General features: G+C 38.9%; 2 protein-coding genes across 11 annotated transcripts in view; both read left to right on the forward strand.

Annotated features, from left to right (window-relative positions):
- The window catches only part of FYB1 (FYN binding protein 1), a 67720-nt gene extending 57188 nt beyond the window's left edge, over positions 1 to 10532 (forward strand). For 4 of the 6 annotated variants that reach the window (XM_074812899.1, XM_074812903.1, XM_074812900.1 and 1 more), the window contains 6 exons: positions 349 to 454; positions 1696 to 1801; positions 2124 to 2286; positions 6758 to 6791; positions 7924 to 7955; positions 8067 to 10532. In XM_074812899.1, the coding sequence (XP_074669000.1) occupies positions 349 to 454; positions 1696 to 1801; positions 2124 to 2286; positions 6758 to 6791; positions 7924 to 7955; positions 8067 to 8089 (464 nt within the window). In that variant the 3' untranslated portion in view covers positions 8090 to 10532. The remainder of the gene's footprint in view (positions 1 to 348; positions 455 to 1695; positions 1802 to 2123; positions 2287 to 6757; positions 6792 to 7923; positions 7956 to 8066) is intronic. The other 2 variants (XM_074812902.1, XM_074812904.1) reach the window with 1 other exon arrangement.
- A 9328-nt stretch (positions 10533 to 19860) lies between these two features.
- Positions 19861 to 25206, forward strand: part of RICTOR (RPTOR independent companion of MTOR complex 2) — a 101881-nt gene continuing 96535 nt past the window's right edge. For 4 of the 5 annotated variants that reach the window (XR_012621731.1, XR_012621730.1, XR_012621732.1 and 1 more), the window contains exons 1-2: positions 19863 to 20392; positions 20554 to 20601. Coding sequence is in view for 1 of the 5 variants with exons in the window: in XM_074813291.1 (XP_074669392.1) it covers positions 20344 to 20392; positions 20554 to 20601 (97 nt within the window). In the remaining 4 variants the exon portion in view is untranslated. Of the gene's footprint in view, positions 20393 to 20553; positions 20602 to 25206 lie in introns of all 5 variants that reach the window. The other variant, XR_012621733.1, reaches the window with a different exon arrangement.

The raw sequence follows: 25206 nt of genomic DNA on the forward strand, positions 1-25206 counted from the left end.
TACTTTAATGCAACACAGTGGGAAATGGACTAATTAAAATGAAGATTAAAGGCTACTGCATTAGCCAACATGTGCTAAAACTTGCTTCAGCTTAAGAAGATTAAAATATCAGTGAATACCTATTAATATTAATAAAGAGTCTTATTCTGAAAAGGTTGGGTGGTGTTTGTTTTGCACAGTAGATTGTGCAAAACAGAGAACCCACAGTTACTACAGACAGTAAATGGCTACAGTACTTGCTGTAATTTCTGGTCAGCTTAGCTACACTACTATAGATTGTAACACAGTGTATTCAATACTTGAGGATCACATAATAATTTTCTATTTTTCTAAACACTATTTTTTCAGACTGTGAAGACGATGTTTATGATGATGTAGATTCTTCAGACTTCCCTCCACCACCGCCTGAACTCAAGCAAGTGAAAATGGGAATTACTCCCCTGATTAGAAATCTGTAATACACTGTAAAAAATTTTAAAACTATTTACTAGATATGTATGCTTTATTTGGTGTTGTCAGGTTTTGTAGTTCTCATAACCTTACTGCAGACAATGAAGGATGAATGCTCCCTGCCTCCATTTCAGATTGAAATAATAATTAGACTATAGAATAAATAAGCATGCTTTGAATTTCCACAAATTCAGTCCCTGATGGACAAGAGGTAGAAATTAATACATGGCCTAAAGGTACCTCATTGTAGATTCTCTGCATGCAGTCCTCTTCCTATCAAAATTTGGGGACTGTTAGGTTAAGCACTTGATCTCAGCTGCTGTAGAATTTTAAGAGAAAAGGAGATAGTGCTTTGTGTTATAGACATGAAACACATCTGGAGGTGTCAAGTTCAACATGGAAAACTTTTAACCCTGGACCAGGAAGTTATGGACATCTCTGGAGCACAGATGTGTTATGAGCACAGATGCATCTGTGAAGATGCCTGCAATATGTCACATTCTTTTGTTACTAATTCCATGCAGGTAGAGCTATAGAGTGCACTACAATAATCTAGTCTGGAGGCATTGAAACAGAGCTCTTCGAACTGTGTATCCAGTTCAAAGGAAGAAAGGATCAAAAAGAGTCAGAGTTTAAATTCCCAGGTACAGCATCAGGAAGGGAAGTTAGGGCATGAAACCTTTCTGTACTCATTTGCACAAAACAACAGTATCAGGGATGTGGAAGAAACAACAGAACTTGACATGGGTCATGTAATGCATACTTCCTGGTGTAACAAGGTCTTCTATGGGCACATAGGACTAACACAGATACTATATGAAAGGCTAAGACGTTCCAGCTGCCTTCTCAGTGGGACATGTGTTATACAGCCTATTGCCCAAAGATATACAGACTTCACAAAAATTGCTCCTTGCCTAGAAATTCTGAAGTGACGGGTATCATTTACCTAAACTATTTTTAGTAGATGTAAAGTTGTCATTGCAGTAGCAGCTAAATACTTCGAATAATTTTCCATATTCACTTACATGATAGATATATTAACATTAGAACTCATTAAAAAAGTAGGAAAGACAACCCCAACTTTTTCTTTTGAAATCAAATCTGTATTGTATGATCCATATTAGTTTTATAGAGCAACAAAAACATACCGGACATATGAAGGCAAATGTATTTTCACTAAAATTATCAAAAGGTTGTCAATATCTCAGATGTGTTGTTAATTTTATCTGTAACCTCTTGTTTTAGCTCATCAAAATCAGCAAGCATTGGAAAACATAAATCAGATGAAAAAGATGCACAAAAGCTTAAAAGGATGGAAAGAGATGAGAAAGAGTTCAGAAAAAAGTTCAAAGTAAGTTTTGTTCAAAGTTTTGTTTGCATAAAATATAAAGACTAAAATATCTGTATGGTGTCCTCTAATTTGTATCCCCTAATTTGTAAATAATCCATTATTTTGCCTTTGAAAGGTAAAACCTTACTACTTGTAAAAATAGTGAACTGAGCATTTGTATCAAAATGGCAAGCATGGACACATACCACGTAGCATAAACAATTATGTGCCTGATTTCCAAAAACTTAGTAATAAATGGGAATATATTGGTCTAAAAAATTTCGTGATCATAAGCTTTACATTGATGTTTTTTAACCAGCGTCTCTTTACTTTATTTTTGCAGTTTGAAGGTGAAATTAAAGTTCTTTACTCTACCACCACAGTCAAGGATTTGCCCCAGAGAAGATGGGGATCTAAAGACTTACAAGTTAAACCAGGGGAGTGTCTTGAAATTATAGAAAGCACAGATGATACCAAGGTCCTATGCAGGAATGAAGATGGAAAATGTAAGTTTTATTAAAAAGCTGTAGTACAAATCAAATTGCCAGAGAACGACTGAGTCAGGACATGTAAAACCTTCACTGTCATATTAAAACAGAGTCTTGTACTTGTCTTTTTCCTTGCCTGGTGGTTGACAAGAGGTAGATTGCTGTTATTTTATTATTGTGTTTTAAGAGCAGCTTGCCTTAAAAAAAAAATAAAACTCCAGTAGACAAGAAATACCAAATGTGAGAAAAAGGACAACTTAGTTATGTAAATCTTGCTTTGCATCAACTAAGATTAGCAGAAGTTTTTGTTGCTTCTGTCTCCCTCTGTTTGACCAAAAGTGTACAGCTATGATATCTTACAGAATCTAGTAAAAGTAAAATCCTTGCTGCACCTCTGGGTAGCACTTGCCCCTTGATTGCAGCCAAGGCAAAATCAATAACAATATTCTTACTTTGGATTGACAGAGACGGAGTTTAATCTTTTCAACAGGCCGGGGGGGGTGGGGGTGGGGGGGTGGAACTGCTTAGGAGTCTTCCCCCCAGCCCCTAGCTCATTCAAGGCATATGTCCTCATTGGCATGTCTGCTTGTTTTGGGAGCCGTGTGAGGCCTTTCAGTGTTTCTTTGAAACCCTTGGCCAGGGTGTGCATTGGCAGAAGTTCCTGCATTTTTTGAGAAGTCTGGACCATCTACTGTTGGTTTCAATTTCTTAATGTGCTTCTGTTACAATACTTTTCAAATCTCCTAATGAAACCTCACTTTGTGTAGGAACAGACTACATTCCAAGTAGCAGCATCCTTCCACTCACCTTTACTTTTTACCTCTGACCTGTGTAGAAGACAGTCTAATGCTGTAAACCTCTGAAGGGGATTCAGTCACTTTCCTTCTATTTTTTTTGTCCTCTGTGCTCATCTGTTACAGTCTGGAGTATAGCCTTCTTCCTGGCAGGCCTGCAGGGTGAGGAAGAACTTCTTGCATAACACATATGTTTTTCAAAATATGGATTGCACTAGTGTAGCCACTTCCCAAAGGGCAACTTTCAATGCTGCATTTTTTGAATCAAGCTAATGACAAAGAAGAAAGTAGTTCATGTTGGCTGTTTTCCTCACATAGTCTTCAAAGCCTCTCAAATAGTGACAGGAGCTACTGCTTTGCTATGCATAATAGAGCAAAACAAATAAAAATATCCTCCCTGAAAACCTCTGAATAGATCTCTGTCAATTTTGACATTAATTAGTGAAGTTTGAATCCTACTTTAGTTAAGTGCATGACAGTTTTGGTTGTTTGCTCTAGTTGCTCTAGTTCCTCATACCTTAAAGCTATGATTTTACCTTTGGAAAGCCGGATAGACTGCAAATCAACAATTAAAGATGTTTTTGTTACTTTCTTGCACATCAATTCTTCCATTTAATTGTTAATTTATGAAGCACTTCCATAGCTTCATGCCTCTACTGGCAGTCAAACAAAATTGCAAATTATGTTATAATGTCTTGCCACCTTTTTAAGCAAGGGTTGATAATCTTAGCAATGTATTTTGAAATTTCAAAAGTGAAAGAAGGAACTAATTCTCATTTACCTTCTCAAATTCCTTCTTACTGTTGCCTTGGCCTGACCCATGCACCTTTTGAAATACACAGAACCCTTCAACTCACTTTCATAAATTTTGCTTAAGTATTAGGATATAAATGGACTTCAGTGCCTGGAAATTTGTGTCCCCTCCAAGCTTCCTTTACACCATCAGAGAGCAGCTGGCCTGATGTGTCATAGCTTTCAGTTGTACTAAGTAATCAAGATGAAGTGTGCTGACCTGCTGCCTTGTTCCCTGTTACGGAAGTCACATAAATATGAATATATTAGTTAGAAATTAAAACTTTGGATTAGTAAATTCGAAAGAGTGTGACATCAGCGGTGGCTGTATCTCCCATGTATTTAGGGGCTAGGGACTGTCAGAAGAACCTAGATTATGCTTTGCAGCGGTAGAAGGACTGTCACATTGATGTCCGGCTTGCAAGTGCACTGTGTTTGTACACCATGACTGTAAGCAAAGAAATTTTGCTTTCATGTATTTCATGTGAAAAAATTAAAAGAAAAAACAGAGAAGACTAGATTAGCCAAATGATTTTAAATGATTCCCAGGAGACGTCAGGAGTCCCGGAGGCTACTGGACTCTGCTTAAAGAGAATATAAAAAAGATGACATCTTAAAAAAAGCAAACAACAATTTCCATGCCTTTATCTCAGAAATTAAAATCAGCAGAACAACAGCCAGGCTACGAATATCCTGAATAGACAGAGCTTTCCCTATGTATACCAACCTGCAATCAGCCTGAAAGAATATGCAGGTGACTGAAAATCTGCAGTACTGGGTTCTTTGACTATCAAAGATTACCTGCAGTTTAACATTTTTAGTAGGCAAAATTTATAATAGAATTTATGTAAGTATCCAGTCTTCATGACCTTCAAGATATAAATACAGGCAAATTAAGCAAATTTTATCATACATAGTTGCAATCAAATATTAAATGCATAGAACTATTTTTTTATTCATGTAACTTAAATCTTGAACAGAAGCTAAAGCAGATTAATGTCAAATAAAATATTATGACATGAGATTAATGCCCTTTTAGGCAATATTCAGCTCTAGCACAAGACAGAAGTTTTCTTTGAAAATGCAGTGTTTTTAATGTATTATGGCCTTTACAAAGCAAATCACTAATCTACTTTATATACAGCATATTCTGGAAAAAAAAACTTCTTTACATTTGAGATTTATAGCAATATCTGATAACTACCTATTTTAAGATGGAAATACACCAAGATAAAATGAATTATGCCGATGTTTCTTTATGAAGAAAAGCTGTATATAAGAATGAGTTACTTACTACGATTTGCAGTACTATTTGGGATACTAGTCTTGTCAGACAACTTTTCCAATATTCCGTATAGGAATCATAGGATTTTTTTATATATCAAAACACTGGCCAGTTGAAGACTGTGACAATTCAGCAGCTTTTGGGAACAGTACTAACTCATTTTGTCTGATGTCAATCAGTAGGTTTCCCCTACTAACAAAGTTACAGATTCTGAAAAAGTCTATTTCAGTTATAACAAAATTAGGGCTTGGATGTGAAAAAGGTTTAACACAAAGTGTGAGACTCTTTAGCTGTACATTACTGTGCATTTAAAAATATAAGATATTTTCATGTCTTGTGTATCAGAAAAGAAAAATCCATGTGAAGGAGGAAATAATTCTTTAAGGTAAAACAATAAAATCTGAGGATTCACCTAGACTGACCTGAAGGATTGCCACCAGAAATGCTAGCAGAAAACTGATACTTTCCACTACATAAGGGTTCCCCTAAGCACATGGAGCAGTAGCAGCACCAAGAATTCAAGGAACTTTTCAGGTCAAGCTAATAAATTTATTCTAAAACCCATGAATTGTGTATGAATTACTAAAAAACTGTCATTTTTGTGTGACCATTTAAGCCTCCCAATGAATAAAAGAAGAAAACTTATACAGTAATTTCAAAAATAACACAAAATCACATTTCTCTTCTAGATCTGTCATATTTTGTACCAACACACTAATGTTTACCTACAAATACGTAATTATAGTTATGGCTTTCTCTTTGGTTGTATATGTTATACCAATTGACAAGTATTTCAGTAGATATCTTTTATCAAAGACAGCAAGTAATTTTTTCAAGAGATTGAATATATTGATGAATATGTGTTTTATCTGATTTCATTAGTAATGCAACAGAGTAACAGAATAATTCACCAGTGAGTAGCTTTTCTAAGCTTTTCTAAGGTATTTCCATTATCTATATAAACAGTGTTTATCAATCTGAAACACTTAGAAATTTTTAAACAATTACAGTTAATGATTATTAATGATTATTAATTAGTGTATATATATACTGAAATACATTTTTGTCCCTGTAGGAAACTATACATATTTCTGTTATTATTATAAATATTATTATATCACTTTTTTGTGCTGTAATTTGTGAACTGTACTACATTTTGTGTTAATAGCTATTGTTTCACACCCCTCTCATGCAACCAGGAAACTAAACTATAAGATGAAAACCTAATCTTGCATAACCTGTATTACTATTTTCTCCTTTCTGCACTAGTTTTGTGCACAACGGAAACCATTGCAACAAAACAAGAGAAATGACATTTTATGAATATGGAAAGCACCTTGCACAGTAGACATCTAACTGGTCTTGGAGCTACTGTATTATTCTGATTCTGTATCTAAGGCACCATGTTATACTAAACAAGCAGATAAGAGTGATTAAAACTAAAACTGGACATAGCAAAATTTTCCTCAAGTACATATTCATTGTACATCACTATCCATCTGTCTTTCCGTCTGAAATATCTAAAACAGAAAAACTGCATTTCACTAGTGCTAGCAACAGAACAAATAACATGAATATTTAAATTTAACTGAAATACATGTATCTTTCAATTTTACAGATGGCTATGTTCTGAGAAGCAATTTAGTTGAGAAGTAAGTACAAAGTGATCTTCTTGAAAAGTTTGTTACAACAGTCAATTTTGTTTTAAACTGTTTGTCCAGTAAAAGTGAAATATAATTATTTTAGTATGTCATTCTAGTCCTGCAAATTAAGTTATTTTTATGGAGTTTAGATTTCTCAGGCATTAGTCACATACATCCACACTGGAGAATTTCCATGGCCCCATCCTCATTGCTTAACCATAAACTCTGTTTTAAACTATGAAAAATTACATAAATTAAACATTATCGGTACTAGAATCTTACTGAACTGCACATTAACATGATTAACTGTATTGATGCCATTTTCAAATGTTTAACTCAAATGGACCAATTTTTCTTTAGGTTTATTTTTATTTCAGTCTTACTGGGATTAGGCAGATTTGGCTCAGTGTTGCTCCAAATAATTGCATGGAGTTCAGCATTTAGGCTCTAATCCAAAACTCTCATCAGACAAAGCCTTTCTATTTCCTTCAATGGGCTTAATGTTAGACCCTTAAATATCAAATCAGATGTCACATTTAGAATTGAGGCCTGCAAACACTTATACACATGTTAAACTTATAAATAGTTTTATTGGCTTCCATAGGCCTGTTCATGTATCTAAGTGACATACTTTGAAATTTCCTATTCATGGAGCATGTATCATTTATAGACATTACCTAAATTCATTATCTAAAAAGCTGCTTCTCCAAAACTATTATGGCATTGACAAATACAGAAACAAATAAGAAGTTCAAGGGCATACTGATTTTTTTTACTCATCTTTTCTGGTTTTCATTTAAAAAATCAGTAAGTATTTAATTTTTTATGGAAATATCTCTATGAGTTTGTTAGAATAGCTGCTTAAAAACCTAATTTTAAAACAACGTGCTAATAAAGTGAGCCTTTCATGTTAGAAAGAAATGTATCCTGTTCTACCCTTCACTGAAAATCCTTTAACTGAACCATCATGCTCAACACTGTTCTGTACCACAAAGGTTGCACTTTTGTAATTAGCAAATGAATTACTTGATAGCATGACTGCACCATACTGTTATACTATTTTGTATCTGCATGCAAATAAGAATATATATCTGATGTCTCAATTTTTTAATACATTATTTATTTTTTTTTTAACTTACAGTGATGGAGAGATTTACGATGATATTGGTGATGGTATGTTGAACATTTCAAACAATACAATAACTATATTCAATTACACCAAATATATCCTTGAGTTGAAGTACTACACAATACTAATATTTTTGCATTTTATTTCAATTCCAGATTGCATCTATGATAATGACTGATGTAGAATTCTATGCAAGTAAGAGCTTCATTGAAGATCAAAATCTATTTTGGACTTCCTAATTGTGAAAGCAAGAAAAGTCACTAAATCTAATTACAAGTTAATTGGTTACACTCTTCTAAACATACTATTAACCTTTGTTTAAGATTTCAGGGTTTTGTCACCCCTTGCTTTGTATGACATTTGTATTGCCATTTTTCTGAGTAACTAAAATTCAGGGAATATGACCTAAAATTAAGATTATAATTTTCAACTTCCTTTCCACATTTATGACAGTCCATGTAAAAAGAGTTCGTCAATTAGCTACACCCAAAGAGGCCAGTTCAGGTCTATGAAGGATACAGGGAACAACAAACTCTAGGAACAGGTTTTACTCCGGCTCTGGTCTATTAAACACCAGAGACTGCCACTCTGGGGAGGACAGTATCCTGAAAATAAATGCTTCCTTTGGTGATAACATCCTGTTATGAAAACAGGAAATCAAAAGTGGGCATCAGAGAAGACAATACATTGCTGACCTGCCACTCCAACTGCAATAGCCTTAGCTATACTGACATGTACAGCCACGTACCACTATTGCTGAAGTTTCTTTCTCTACGTTGTACTAATGATAGAATACCATTTTCTAAAATTCATTTGACCATTTTGTAAGTACTTTTTGACTAATATTAATAGTAAAATAGTAATGATGTTATATGTGTTACATACAGCACTCTGAGATATAACCCATAGAGGAGTCTACTTTATAGTATAGTGTTGCTCAAAATAGAAAATTTAGGTTAAGACTTAATTTCTTTTTAGTTTGAAGATATGTTGTTGTCACTATAGTAATTTAGGCATTAAGATGGACCTATAAACTGATGATAAACTGGTTGGAAATCACTTCTAGACTATACATGTAGATTTATCACACCTTTTTGATAATATCTTTTTCTTCTAAGTATTGCATTTTGTACTAGACTTGGCTAAATGAGAGTATAGAAATTAAACGTTTTAACGCTTATCCATTGTAGAAACAACATTTATTCCTAAAGATCATTGGTGATGCTGTTCTTTGAATGAGCAAGTAGCAAATCAAAGTAAAATGAATGGATGAATCATAACAATAAATATCACTTTGTACTTACATATCAGAACTCACTGGAAAACAAAACACATTTACAGTGCACTCCCGATGAAGAGGGTGAGCATGTGCAGAAAATGGAACATGTATTTGTAATGCATGATGCTTTTGCTGTAGCGCAAGATTACTGAAAACCTGCAACAATCAATGTGTCTGGATCAGTGTAAACAGCTCCTCTTGATAATCAAGTCTCCTACAGTCCTCAAGGATACAGTGCAATGTAGCAAGATAGCAGGTTTAGCTTATAAACATAAAAACATTTTGGCTCTGTTGAAGTGAGTCTCGGTCTTACTTTCAGCAGAGCTGAGATTTCATCTTACACAACTGCCTTTCATTGATGGTTCAAAATACAGTAAATCTCTAAGGAGGTATAATGCTATGGGGATATCAAACATAAAATTAACTGTAGAGATAATAGCCTATAAGCTATTTTATACTGTATTTAAAATCACTGATAATACACTGAAAAGCTATATGTAAACTTGAGTTTCCTGTCCTGTATTTTCTACTCAACCAGCATCCAGGCATACAAATACCAATTTTATGTGTAAACATCAGCACCAACACCCAAATTTAAAACATGACCTTGTATATTAAGTACAATGAATGTGTCTGGCTATTTGGCTATGTCACTGCTGGTGGTTTACTTATTTTTCAGGGGCATTCAAGAGGATATCTGCATTAAAGTTAGTGATATACCAAAGAACTGAGAGGGAATGCAGACATTTAGAAATGCACAACCACTTGTCAGTTAACAATAGGATAAATAATTTCATGCTTTACACAGTTAATTATCTCAAATAGAGTTTGTGTTAAATTCTGACATATATGTCCAGTCTTGTTTTAGTTTTAACTGCTGGTAGAACTTCATGTGTTGCAGTAAGACCAACAAAGGAACTTCCCTTCTGAATATAGTTTATCTTGTAATAAAGGACTTCGGTGGAACACAAACCTCTTTTGTCCCCCTGAAAAACAAGTGAATTTTATTCTTTGTGAGATTTTTTGGTCATATATTTTCCATGTTCTTAGCCTTGACGTGTTGTAGGTACTGTGTTTCCTTACTGATTATACTGGCTGAATTGGTTGTATGATACATTAAATCATCAAAAGAAATAATTGTAAGTTACTTTAAGCTGAAAATCTGTGTCTTGTTTGGACAGATCAAATATAATGTAATTTTATAGGCTGTTGAAATGTATTTATAAGGTACTACACACTGAAAAATTACTGGTATTGTATGTTTTTTCTTTTCATTACTTTGCCAATACAATTCACTGGATGCATTTTTTTCTTTCTCTGAATAAAAAGTGTGCTTTCTGACAAGAAATGTGGGTACATCATTTTGTGCCAACGTAGAAGAGTAGCTGAACAATAACTTCTGAAAATTATCACTGAGCAGCTGACAGAGTAAAAATCAACTTTATTACTGCTGCAAAGGCAACACAAGTACAATGTGGCATTTGTTTGTCAATCTAGATACTATCCAAAAAGTGAAATGTAAGCAGAAAATCTTCCAGACAGGAAAATCTATACTTAGGCAGTTTAAGGAAGTCTGTATTTTAAGGGTTTATCACCTGTAATTTATTCTATTATCTTTTAAAAGTCATAAAGAAAAAAAAAATAAATATGTTCCCTCTCTTGAAATTTTTCCCTCTCCAAACTCAACTATAATCCTGGAGTATTTGGCTGTGCCTGCTAAAATATTCAGCAGTGAAAAATCAAAATATTGACAGAAAAATTAGACTGTTCATTAGACTAGAACACCCCAGGTAAGGTAAATAGAGCTGGTTTCCATCTGTATTGTACCTCTACACTCCCAGTGAACAGGCTAAGCAAAACTGGGAGGGCAAAAAAGACTAATCCAGGAGTTTTAGAGCATTTCTCTGCTGTTACCACAGGCACTGGACTGCAGGAATGCAGCTGATCTCCTGTGCATTCCTGTGTAAGAGGTTTATATTCTCGCTCCACATAATTGCAGATCCCTTGGCTACTCCTCCCATGGTGGTAACAAAACCCTCCTCTATGTGTGATTTTCTGGCATAATCCACCTCCACTGTGAAGATCAGTGCTTTGGGAAGGAAATTCAGCAGACGAACCTAGATTCACTGTGTGAATTAGATTAGCCCGTGCCCACTACATTACTTCATGACAGATACAGGTGTAAACATGTGTGTGTGTACGTGTGTGTGTGTCTGTGTCTGCCTGTGTATATTTTATGTCAAATAAGACAACTTCTGAGGAAACTAGTAGACCCATAAAAGGATACCCTTATGACTTCTGTACAGCAGCCCCAGATCATCCTACATGGATGATTTTTTTGCATGCAGCTTCACTACAGAGAGAAGCACTCAAATGCTAGGAGGTGCAAGAAATGAGTTTGTATTTGCACAGCCTCAGTTCTGCCTCCTTGTGTGGATGCATCTTTAAATGCATGCACAGACTATAATTACATGATGGCTCAGTATTTTTTTCCACAGGATCCCCGCCTCATTTAGTGCATGGGCTGGATGAGAGTTAACAGAAAAGGCAGCTGTTCAGCCCTGCTCATTCAGTTTCTGGCCACTCCTTTATTTAGTGCAAATCTTCCCAAGCCTGTGCTGCACACAGAACTATTAGTTTCTCGTGGCATTCATCACAATGATATCTTAGATTCCCATGAATACTAATGGATTTATCTTGTGAAACAGAAAAATATTTTATCCCCATTTTTAATGTCTGAAAGGAAGGCATGAACAGAGAACAGTTTGTGGCACATACCCATTAATCCTGGATATAAACCCAAACTGCTAAAGCTAAATTAATTGTATTTTTAGTACTTTCCTAGATTAGGACTCACTGTTTTCTCTTCCTCCTCTTTGTCTCTAGTTGTGGTTAAACACAAAGAGAGAAAACACCTTGTGTTTAAAAAGTATTAGCATTCAAAATGTGTATTTTAAATATACCATGTTTACAGTAACAAAAAGGGGGCAGATGGGGGATAGTGATAATTTAAATAATAGTTCAGATTATATTCTGAAATGATAAAAACTGGGGACAAATTCTAGAACTGAATGGTCTATATTAATGAACACTTCATCATTTGCTGTCTCCCAACTCCCATGTCGACAGCAAGCTTCTTGGCATGGTTTTGAGTCAGGTCTATGGCTTTTGCCAGAATTAAACCCTTATGTGTATATGGTCTGGGAATATGCCAGGCTGAGACACCCAAACCAGTTCTGAAAGAATTCACCTACTTATCAGAAGCCATTCACCCAGGATAGCCCTTCATTCACCAGGATAGCCTTCCAAGCCCTTCAGCTCGACTACTCAGCCTGGGTAAGAAACGAGGTATTAGTGCAGCTGAAGGCTCACAGTAAGCAGTTTCCAGCGTCCTAGACAGCTCGAAGAGATCTCTGTGCCACTCAGGTTAGCCACGGTACTGCAGAATGCCACTGCAATGTGTCATAGCCTTGCCCAGAGCAGCAGCATGGTAGCCCCAGGTCCCCTTCTTTGCCTGAGTGGGGCAAAATTACAATGATCTCACAAAGCCTTTCTTCTCTGTGTTTCATTCTAGCTAGCTGGCTTCTGAACTTACATAGAATTTGTTAAATTATCTCTATTTGCCTTCTTCTAAACCACTTTGAGAGAGAGGATTAAGCTGTTATTAAATGCACAATGTTTCCTGCTCAAGGCTTTTTATGTTGTGGGCCTTGTTGAAAAGAATATAGGAAACCATATGTTTATTTTTTTTCTTAACACACAGACATAAATATTGCTTAAACTTAAAATGATCACTGTTAGGCAGAAAGGAAGTATGCAAAATGTCAACATGAATGTGAATGTAATGTGAATTAGATGGATACCAAGGGTTTTAAGAAACTTTATATGATTTGCATTACTTCAGTAATATCACCAAATCCTACAGCTCAAGCATCATGAGACAAAGAAAAGAAAAATCAGCACTGGATTTTTTTCCTGCCTTTTAATTCTTTTTTTGGCCTGATTCCTGATTTTCAAGTTCTTAGTACAAAAAGCTGATCCTTCAATTGTGTGTGGGTACACTTCAAGGGGAAAATGTACACAAAACACAGACACAGAATCCAGGGCTCCCATCCCCTTTTCTTGCTGACAGAAGGGATGCCCTGCCAAGCTCCCTTCCCTTTTCCTGCATCTCAGCTTCTTTCACGTTCTCCTGCCCAGGATGATGCCATCACACCCCTTCCAGCTCACACAGGTAAGCCCAGTTTCTTCTTTGGTATTGATCCAAAGACATCTTTATTTTTTTGTTGTCATTGCCTCCTTTTACCACCTGAGATGTTCTGCTTGCTTTCTCGATTACTTCCTGTTTCCTATAATTATTCCTCTTTTCCTTGATCCTCTGACCATGGCTTTCTGTCCTTTGCTTTTGCTTCCTTGTTCCTTTCTCTTTTCATCTTTTTAAACTGCTCCCCTACTTCTGCATTCTTGCCCCTGGCACTTTCATTTTTATCCCATTTTTAAAAGCTGCTCTATTTAAATGCTCATTTTCCATGCAAGATTCCTAACTCTGTGGGTGACACCAGCAGAGGTTTTATTACTCACCAACCACTGAGAAGACTTACAATTCTTCTATTTTGTGTTCTACGCTGTTTATCCCATAGCATTTAAAATCAGGCCAAACAAGCCTTCCTTCTGCCCTCAGTATTTGGGGGGGGTGGGTGGGTGTTCAGTATTTAAGTTGGGATGCTATTTATAAGTAAGTATTACTACTGCCAGTTTAAATAAATAAATAAATACATAACTTTTCTATCCCATCCCTTTTTCTGCTCCCATATTCATGGCAAGCTACTTGCTCCCGGTCGTGTAAGAGACTGAAGCCTGTTCTAATGATATCCACTGACTGATGACCATTTCAGATATTGAAATATAGATACTATGATCTATAACAGCATTGCTGTTAAAACACTAGCCAGCCTTTGTTAGCCAGTGCCCAAAGAAAATGTTAGTGGGCTTCCTCAGTTTTTAAAAAAAGACCATGAAGACTTACAACAATAGTTTGTGCTGCCGTACAGATGATAAATTATCCTTACATACAGTTTCAGCACTATTACTGGAGTTTATTTGGACTGAAACACTTAACAGCTGTATTTTTTTAAAGTTTTTTCCCCAGGTCTAATTAATATGCCAACCATACCTAAACTCAACACCTGTTGCTTTTCACAGCTTCAATAGGATTATGCAGTGCAGAATGCTGTGAGAAATCTTACATAAATGGGTGCTTAAATGGGAGGTTGCACTAATTAACAACCCAGTTAGCAACCTGCACCGTTAGTCAGGAAGACTTGTTTGCATCACTTGACATTGTGTTATTTTGCAGCTGATTGTTGTTGGTTTAGTATGATACTTAATGCTGCTCTTGCATAATTTTCTGCTATGCACTGTATGTTCAGTTTTTAATTTCTTCCATTATTGGATACTGAAGAAATATTAACATTTTACCCAATTGTAATCAATCATATATTTATTAATAGCTTTTATTTCTAGCTGGATTTAATGGTACTATATTACTGAATTAACTTAGATTATACTGTTTTCCAAAATCAAAGAAAATCCAGAAAAAAATATTTATTGAGTTAAAATTTTTGTTAGAAATAGATTTTTCTTTAGCCAAATCATGTTGCTTTTGCAAACTGTAATAATGATACTTAAAATTTTATCTACAGAATTGCTTTTCCATAAAAATATATGTAGAAATACATCTATTGGGTTGTATTTGAAAAGGCTAGCACAGGAATATATTAGGAATATACCACATTAGCCAGGAGAGCAATTACACCCCAAAAAGCAAACCCAGTGGAGACACGCTCCCTGGGAAGCGAACTGCCCCTTGCTTTTTCTCCAAGCTGCTTGGTGAACATGAGACGAAATGGGACAAATCAAAAAACTAAGACATGGCTCAAAAGTTCAACAACAAATATTCAGCATCCACATAAACCTAGTGGTTACACACTAGGGTCCTCTTTCCTTGGCTTATTCTCTGCACTGTCCCAGTCTGAGCAGTTTGGCAACTCACCCCTTGCCTATAATCAAATGCAGCCTCGGCACTATAGTTGGATCCATACTCGTCACTTGAAACAGTGCCAGAGAACATCCCTGGGCACTGGACCTTGATGGTCTTTGCGGTCACATTGGCCGAACCAGACAGTTTTGGCTCAGGACCAGTGCAAGGCTGTCCAAAGATGGCCCAGAACACATTTACAGGACCTCCATGACACCAATGCTCTCCCCAAGCAGCCCCATCAGCCAGCTGGATTCCCAAGGGAGCAGATGTGCGTAAAATGCAATATCACGCTTTCACACTTGTGTTTCAAGTCCTCCGTCCTTCCTGATATCCCAAATTCTGCTAGGTTTTCAACAGAGCTCTGGCCACATTCACATTTCCTCAGATCCTCTGGCAGGGTCCAGGGCAAAGAAACACCATTCTCAGGAGGCAGCTGATTTTATATACAGGAAGAAGAACCTTTCCTATTTCTGCTTGTTGCTGTATTATAGAGACACAGAACACAAATCTCAAGAACAGGTCATTAAAGGACTTTGATTTATGCAAATTAAGCTGCAGCTAGTAGGGTCACCTTTTTCCCCTTGTTTCCTTTCCCACATCCTCTGAAGACTCAGCCTTTCTAATATTGCAGCATCACCCTCTCCCTAGCAGATCCTAGCGTCTTCCGTTGCACAACAGGCACACAAGCCCTGAGCTGCAGCTGCATCCTCCCACAGACAGCTCTGTATCACTGGATGGAGATGCAGCGCGCAGGCTCTCACCACTTTACACCCGCTGTGTAGCACTCAGAGGTCAGAGAATATCAGTGAGTGGCGGCCCACAGGCCACCCATTGAGCAGGTCTGCTCGGGTACCTGTGTGTTAATTCAGAGTGACTGCTGGTAGGACAGACTGTCAATAATTTAATTCAATATTATGCATTTCTCCAGCTGCTAAAAATTTGATGAACTGGATTTGATTGTCCCAAACTGTAGAACTTCTAAACCAGATGCCCACCTGCTCCTGTTCTTGACCTAACTCTGAGATGCTGCTGAACTAGCCATTTTTACAGTCTGAGATTTTTTTACATAAGAAAAACCAGGTCAAGTGATTCTTGTAGTACCAAATAGACAAACCAATACCTTGTCATCTTTGGTGCAGACCTGTTCATCTATCGGACCTGGCCACTGATCAACTTCTAAGATACTCCATTCAATCAGTGATGGTTTCTTTATACCTTCCTTTTTATACTTCTGTTGCCAGCATTTCTTGGCTGCAGAAAATAGAGCTCATGTCTTATCCTTTCCTAAGCAGTCTGATGGGCTTCACATGAAGAAAAAGATTAAACAGAGTGATTACAAAAATTCTTGCTAACAATCTAGAGATAGCAAAAGAAGCAATGACTTTTTTTTTTAACCTTTTGATCTCATTCATTACATTTTCTCCTCTTCCTATTTGTCCCACTCTCATTCAGGATTAATCATCTATTTAAAGGCAATTTTATGACACTGCAGATTAAGGAAGAGTGTTACAAATGCTGAACAACTACAGATCACTATAGTTCAGTTGAACAGAAGAGTTTACCCTCTTATCTGCATGGCCCCGATTCATGTTTTTTTCCTTTTACGTGTATATAAAGGGCAGGCTGCAGCTGGTGTAAATTGCACATCCTTATTAATTTCCACAGAGTTTAAACAATTTGAGCCAGTTAGGGCTCTGCCCCTAGCTTGTCCCTTACACCCATATTTCTTCATTTGACATCAAACAAGTGGAAAGCTCTTCTCTTTGATCTTCATACTAGATTTTAAATCTTTAAGATTTATAATTCACATAGTAGTATCCTCTACAGCATGTTGCAAAAACCTATTCAGCATATAAAAAGGTTGTTACTGGCAAAATCCCACATGTGAGGGGGCAAAAGGGACAATCTGCTGATTGGAAAAGGATGGAACAAAGCAAATTCTTCATGAGCCCTTCCATGTATGTGCAAAAATGTAGCTCTAGCTTTAGAAGCCTCTATCCACCACTGAACATTTACAAACATTTTAACATGGTTTCAAGATTAACCTGTCTCTACAAACCTCCAGATGACACTGGAGATTTGTTGTTATGTTCTTATATGTCGTACTTTCCAGGTGAGAAAGGAAGTATGCCAGCAGCTCACAGGAAACTCTGCTTTCACACTGTGTCCCTGGCTTTAGATTTACTTATTTATATATAGAAGTTATATTCACATAAAATTATAAACTAAGAAGTAAAATTGAACTAGTCTGATTCCACATTTGACCATTAAAACATCTTTAATTTGATTTATTTGATTTATTGTGATTTAGACAGGGACAGAGAAAAACAATGAGTCGAAGAGGCTGCCTTACATGGGATCAACTGTAATTTGTGAAACAGACAAGCCATCAGATGAGTGAAGAAGTTCATTTTATCTTTGGTATTAACTTCCCCCCTCCAAATGGGCAAAATAGGGTTTCTGCCCCCTCCCCACCCCTCCCTCATGTTTTTCCCCTCCTGAATACTCAGGAGAAACAGTGGCTGATGAAAATGTGTAAAAAAATTGATAGATAAGGGACCTTCAAAATTTTTAATCAAATTTTTGTGATTCTTTCCCCACATTGAATGGGAGAACAGAACATGGGAAAAGCTCCAAAAATAGATCCGAAAATGTCCTCTACTCTCACAGTGTGAGGACTCTTCATACTAGTGATAGCCATGCCATTTTAAGGATCAGTCTCACTTTGCAGCATGCATTTTTCTTTTTTCTTTGTGGGGAGCTCCCACATGTCTAAGTGGTAATTAAGGCTAATGCATACTTGGTATTTTCCATTTCACAGTAACAAAAACTTAAAAATCTAATGGCTTTTTGTGGGTTTTTTCCCAGTTGTGGCAAATATTAATTATACTCCAAACTGCCTTCAATGTAGCCTTGTGGATTACCACTTACAACTCATATTATGGCATTATTTTGTGTGTCATTATCAGAGACAACATCAATTTTATCTGCATAATTCAAATATAAGCCGGGGGGGGGGGGGGGGGGGGGGGAGAGAGAGAAAACTGGAGCCCAGTGTGTTAAGTGAAATATTTTGATTAAATATCTGGGGTATCTGCAGGAACAAAGGTGCAAAAGAGTACCCTGGACTTTAAACATTACTCCTTTCTTACTCTCCCTTGTTGGAAGAAGATGTTCTGCTTCTTTTAAAATATATTGACTTTGTATCTGTAAGGGAAGAAGTAAGTGCTGTATGGCAGTAGCATTCAGCAGGAGGGTCCAAAGCATTTTACATGCAGATTTCAAGTTCAAATCCAGTCCAGAAGTTTAATAGCGGCCCAACGCTTAGTGGTGCTTCACAGTTTACGTGAAATGAATTAGTCCCAGGAGAATTTTTAGTAAACAGGATGTAATATTACTACCACAAGCAGCAGCTAATTTGGCATTTTCAGGAAGTCAATGGTTCCCCTGGACATGAAATTTCAAAGGGCAGCCCTGAGGTATATTGATGAAACTATTTAAGGAGGTTTGACAGGCTTTGGTCCTGTGTTATGGATGGATATTTTATTGTTTAGACTCTTTTGAGAAACTGGGGTTCCTCGAGAATCTTCATATTAGCTTCATATTCAATAACCAAAATCAAAACAGGAAAGTTGTTGAAATGATATTTTAAGTTAAAGATATTTGACATAATCCTATTAAAACACGATTCTTACATGTGTGTCATGTACTGATATGCCAGAAAGTTTTTCTACCATGATTTTACAAATAATTGTATTTAATCTCCTAAATCAGTATTAGTGTTTTAGAAGCACACCAATCATTCAGTGTAAAAACTAACTTAAAATTTTTGAGATGAAATTTAATAAAATCAGATTTTTGTGAGTAATGCAGGATCTGAGCTGAAAGACCTCAACAGAGAGAAAACTGAGTGGAAAATGATTGGTTACAAAGCTGGAAAACAACTACCTGAGCTTGTGAAGCTATTTTTATATGGGTGGTTACTTCTCACTTCGATTATTATTTGCTGGTTTTGTTCCTGAGAATTTGGGATGTCTGGGTGCAAGAACTTGCCTTGTCTACGGCTGTAGTGTCAGGACACAATGCAAGGTGTTATCTGCTTATTTAAACTTTTGCCTAAAAAGGACAAAAGAATGTACATATATTGTTTCTTGTAGTGGAACTTTCTTTTAAAGTTTTTAATATATCGACATATTTGGTAAGTTTAACAAATATCAAGATAAAAAATAGATCAACACTTGAGACTGCAGAGACACCCACTGCGTATAAATCCAGAAGGTAATGAAAAAGCTTTTTTTCCTGGTTTTAATTACTTCACATATTAAAAAGCAGAATGCAGAAAACATCCGGTGTACAAAGCCAATGGTCATACCGTATCCACGTGAATTACCATCTCATCACAAGGCAAGTGCAGCTTGAAAAAGGAAAACTACGCAGGCAAGCCTCATAAAAACCAAACCACTTCACAGACCAAAACCTTCAGATGTGGTGACAGAGCAGTTATGTAGGAAGCCAGTTCCCAGCGGGGCAAGCTCTTCAGGAAAAGGAGGCATTTCGCCACGTTTTGTGGCGCAGCGAGGAAGCCCCCTCAGATGCCCCTTTCGCTCCCGCCACCTTCCTTTCCCCTCAACTTTGCCCTCTCGGGGCTGAGCTGCCCAAGGAGAAGCCCCGCAGCGAACCCCAGCGGCGGACGCGGCCCCTGGGCCCGCCCTGCTCTGAGGAGACCAGTGCTTCTCCCCCAGCCACGCTTCCAGCGGCTCCAGCGCCCAGCCCGCCGTCCCGGGCCGCTGGGAGCGGGACCCGGGCGTGCGCCCAGACAGGCGGACCCTCCGCCGCCGCCCCGGGGGGGGTGAGGAGCGGCAGCCCTCCCTCACTCGCCCTCAAGTACTTAAGCCCCCTCCTCAGAGCCACCGGGAGGAAGGCCACGGCCAGGCAACGACCGCTGCGCTTCCTCTCGCCACGCCTCAGCCGCCCTCGCTCTCCTCCCGCCGGCGGCGCGGTGACAAGGCGGAGGGAGGGGAGGGGAGGGGTGCCGTCCGTGGCGGCAGCTCCGCGGGCTTCTCCTCGCGAGAGCGGGCGAGGTTTCCGGTGTTGTGACTGCGGGGCCGTAAACATGGCGGTGAGTCTCCGCGCCCGCTCGTTGAGGCACCTCCGCATCCGAGGTAAGGGGCCCCGGGCAGGCCGCGGCGGCAGGCTGTCCCCCCGCCGCCTCTCGCGCCACGCCGGTGCCCAGCCGCCGCCTCCGTGCCTTTCCTCGCTTTCTCCTTCTGCGGCTCCTCCCTCCCCGCCAGCCTAACGCGCTTCTCTTCCCCCGTCCCCGCAGGTCGGAACGACAGCGGCGAGGAGAACGTCCCCCTCGATCTCAGCCGAGGTACGGGCCGGGGGCCGGCGGGGCGGGGGTCGCCGCCTGGCCCCTCGCTGCGCACCCGCGGCGGAGGCGGGGGGAGAGGCGCCGGCGGAGAACGGCCTGGTGGTGCTCCGGGGCGGCCGCGGGGGCTCAGTGGGCGGTGAGAGGGAGGCGAAGAGGGAGCGGGGTGCTGGTGCCCGCCGCCGGTGGGCTGCCCGGCGCCCTGTAGTGAGCGGAGCTGCCCGTAGGTGGAAGCCTCTCCTCAGCCCCCGCCGGCTGCGGGGCGGCTCGGACACCGCGGTGCCGTGCCCGGGCGCCAGGACTGGCCTCGGCAGCCACAGGCGAGGGGAGACCCTGCGAGTGGGCAGGGGCTCCTCGGCCGCTTCTGGGGCTGTCTGCGCAGGAGGTCGTGGCTTGTCGACGGGGCTGTTGACAGTGTCCGGCCCGCGGCGGGGCTGGCCGCGCAGCGCCCATCGGCCTCCCCGCCGGGGCTTCCTCCGGCCGGGGCTCCGCTCGGCGGGTCGGGCCTTGCGCCCCTGGGGGAGCACCTCGGCGGTGGCGGGTGGTCCTGCCTCCATCCCTCGCCCTGCGGATATCCCTGCCTGTCCTAGGCCGGCTGGCCACCGTGTTTCCAGTGAGCCTCTTGCTGTAGACCAGAAAGCACTTACCTCCCGTTTACTTGTTAAATTGATCCAAACATCCTCCACTGCTCTCAGATGTATGGGGGACGGGGGAGGGTGGGGGGGTATCAAGAGGAAGGAAGCAACAGTAGCATCTGCTGCACGCTAATTTTGCCTCAGACAAATGTGAACTCGTTCACTACACAAACGTGTAGTTTGCCTTGCCTTGCTGGGGTTCCAAGGTGAGGGTTAGAGTCTCCCAAAGAGCCAGATAAAACACAGAAAACAAACTGGACTACTAGAAGCATGATCTTCCCTGGGGCATAGGATCTCAGTCCGGGAGAGAAAATAAAATTGATGCTTGTAGTATAACTGTTTGGCTTCAGGTGATCCAGGACTGCTGCTATCCTGAATGGATTCATTTTATTAGGAAGTAGGCAGGGAAATGACAGAATCATTGAGAGAAAAGTGGACTGTGACACGTAGAGAAAGTACAAATATTAGCAGCATCAGTAAAGTTTTCAGCTTAGTAAGAGGCTGCATCAACAATTTCACCTCTACTTCTTTTTTCTCCCAGTATGATCTGCGTTTAGAATTTTTTATTTAGTAGTTTTACCATGGGTTGGAAGTTATCTCTGTGTATACGTGTCATATTTATAAGTGTATTCTAGTTCCTGGAAAATGCTCTGAGTTTTTTTCGGTTTAAAGAAACAGGCTTTTATGTCTCCTCCCACCCTATCTCCAAATGGACATGATTGCTTTAGTGAGGAGCTGTCTTTAAAAATAAAGCAAGTCAACAAAATATGGGACAAAGGCCTTAACAGGTCAAACACATGACACCATTATTACTGTAATCAGTGTTATCTGTTTATGAAATTTACATAATCAGGATTTTAATGAATTGTTTTAGTAACTTTTTTATGTTGTATAGCATCCTGAAGTCTTTTGATGTGAAAGAACAACACACAAAATTTAAATGCTGGAGTGGTTATTTTTAGATGTGGTCTGTTTGAAATCTTTTACTCAGTATTTGACAGGTGACTATCCTTATGATATTGATTTTTGCCGCAAGGTGTTTCCAGCCACCTACTGATTCCGTGAGATCTGTAGTAGTAGCAGTATAATTACTAAATATGTATTGTATTGTAAAAGAAGCTCTCAGGTAAGATGCAAAATAAATTTTTAATTCAGTGAAAAAAAGGTGGTTTGCACTGTGACTGTATATAGCCCATGTTTAAAAAAAAAAAAAAGAAATCATTGTTCTGGTGATTGCAGTTGAATAAGGAGCCGCTTTAAATTTAGCTGTGAACCCCTTACCAAAAAAGTGAGGCTTTTGGGTTTTTGTCAGAGAAACTACAGCTGACTGATCAGTTATCATATAGCTTATTCATGGTAGGTATTAAGTTTAAAGAGGAAACAAAAGTAAAAAGCCTCAGCAAGACATTAACTAAGCTAGATGATAACTTGATTCCCCCCACATTGAACACAATGAATGTGTGTTTTTCCAGCTGTTCAATAGTTATATAAGCAATTAGTTTAAATATTTTAAATTGTTACCCTAATTGTGTACTAATAATACACGTTTTGATTCGTTGTGTTGAGCAGATCACATAGTTTTCCACAGGGCTCACGTTTTCAGTAACTTAAAAGAATATTCAGATGTCTTTTGTTTCCCCAGACAGCTGAACTTTGTGTTGATTAATGTGAAATATCTGATTTGGGCAAAGTAGAAAATTGCCATAAACAGTGCCTCAGTCATATGCTTCTAGTTACAGTGGCCTCTTTATTACAAACATGTGAAATTGTATTGATATTGCCTTGTTTTAAACAGGTTCCTGTTAGTGATGGCTGGATGAACATGATTTAGCGTATAAATCAGACGTTCACTGGTCCATACCTGTGGACTATGTACTAACACTGACTTGCCATGCAAGAGGCCAGTGTATTTCAGAACTTATACTAGGTGCGGGGAAGGTGCTAACCCTGTTTGTGCTCCTTTGGGTCCTTCTTCCTCACTTTTGTGCAGTAAGGCTCAGAGTGCTTTGCTGCTCGGAGGGCTGATCTGCCTTTCTCTGTGTGCTTTTTGATTGCTCTTTTCCCTGCTGCTGTAATTTGACGGTTGCCCATGTCTCCCCAGAACACACCATGTTGTTTTTTTGTCTATTTTTACCATGGCTGGTAGAGTAGGGTTTCTGGAGCTTCTTGGTGTTCTGCCTTTCTAAAAATAATATATAATAATGCTTATGAAAGGCATTTTGTATGATGGTGCCACTGTGTGTGTTTGTGTGAACTCTCTGTGTACAGGATTAGCCTGGTTAGAGTCTGTGACTTGCTGTTTCTGGGGTTTTTTTGGTTGTTTTTTCTTTTAAACTTATGGGACACTCAGCCCTGGCCGTACCCCATCTTTTAAGAGGATTCTGATAAATCTTATTTTGGGACAGTAATTTTCTTAAAATCAGTTTGCTCAATGGATGATCAACTCTTGGAAAATTGTCCCCAGCACAAATATAGTTGGGCATAATGTTGGTATAGTAAGAAAAAACTGTTCAGGTACAGGTTAGACTTACTGCCTTTGTCTACTTTAGGTCATATGTCATGTCTTCTGTTGATTACAAAATTGCAATTAATAATAGGGATTCAGAGTACTCAGGTTTTGGCCTTGTGTTATATTAACTGCTCCACATAGAACAGAAAAAGAAAAGGAGGAGAGACTTGTCACTGGTGCAACTCCCATTGCAGTCATCTGGAAGGAATTAGCAAAGGGATGAGGCAGATTGGTTTAATTAGACTACTGAAATCAAGCTCATAACTTCTTAAGGCCAGAAAGGACAGTTGGAGCTATCAACCAAGTTAGTGCGTTTGGCAGGAATTATTGCATTGAGTCTGGTCATGGTTGTGTCTGTAACCACGATGTAAGTATTGTATGCTTTTAGCATAATTCATCTTCGTTTCTCACTGCTTTACAGGTATTCCAAGCTGAATTATAGAAGCTTATGTACCTCCCAAAGCTCTATACACTGTAAAAGGCTTGTGTAATCCACGCTTTGTTTGCTGTTAAATTCTTTGCTCATGTCTGTAACTGAATCACCTTATCCTGTTGGGTGACCAACACTTCTTCCTTTGTTGGAGTTTCAGCTGTTGCCTTTGGGTTGTAAAGGCCTAAGTAGTTTAGAACTTGCCTAGTTGAGAACCGTGTCTCAGAGTGCCTTATCTGCAGTCAGGTTCCTTTCAAATGTCCTTCCTTCAAGGAATTCCCATTTAACTTGGATTCTTTGAGCCTCCAATAGGTATTAGGAACTCTTCAGAGCTTGTTTGCTTGCTGAAACTTTGGAGAGATACAGGGGTGCCAACTGCTGATGGTCAAGTGCTGTTCATATCTGTATATCTTCATTTCCTCCTCTTTGAGGGTAACAGTCTTCACTTACTGATACTGTACTCTTTAATTAACTGAAATGTACCTATCTCCAACATCAGTACTTTCATTTATTATTCATAAACGTGCATTACAAGATGCTACTTTGATTTAGCAGCTTTTCTTGTACAGCCAATTCTGTTTTGTAAATGTTGAGTCTTCTAGCTACAGCATGAGGCAGATACAAATAAAGTAGCTGACAAAACTGTGGTTTTTTTTCCCTGAGAGTGAGTTTTACAAAATTGGCTAATGTTACCTGAAAAAATACCCTTTTCCTTTTTTACCTCCATTGTCTATAATTTCCTTCTATCGTGTAAGTAAAAATAAAAGATACAGAAGTTCCATTTAAGTTCATGAGACCTGAATTGTATTACTTTTCTTACTGTGCTTACATCGCTTTAAACCATGTCATATTTGATTCCATGTGTCCACATGGCAAATTGTCATGCATTGCATGTGGGACAAACATCTTGGGATGCTATTTGCAGTTACAGCCCACAAAAATGTCGGACATTTTTAAGAGTTATTTGCGGGATAGTCAAAGAAGGCTGGATGAATTTTGTTTCCAAATTCAGGTTGAGATTTGATGACCACTCT

This window comes from Strix aluco, chromosome Z (genome assembly GCF_031877795.1).
Source record: "Strix aluco isolate bStrAlu1 chromosome Z, bStrAlu1.hap1, whole genome shotgun sequence".
Classification (NCBI taxonomy): domain Eukaryota; kingdom Metazoa; phylum Chordata; class Aves; order Strigiformes; family Strigidae; genus Strix; species Strix aluco.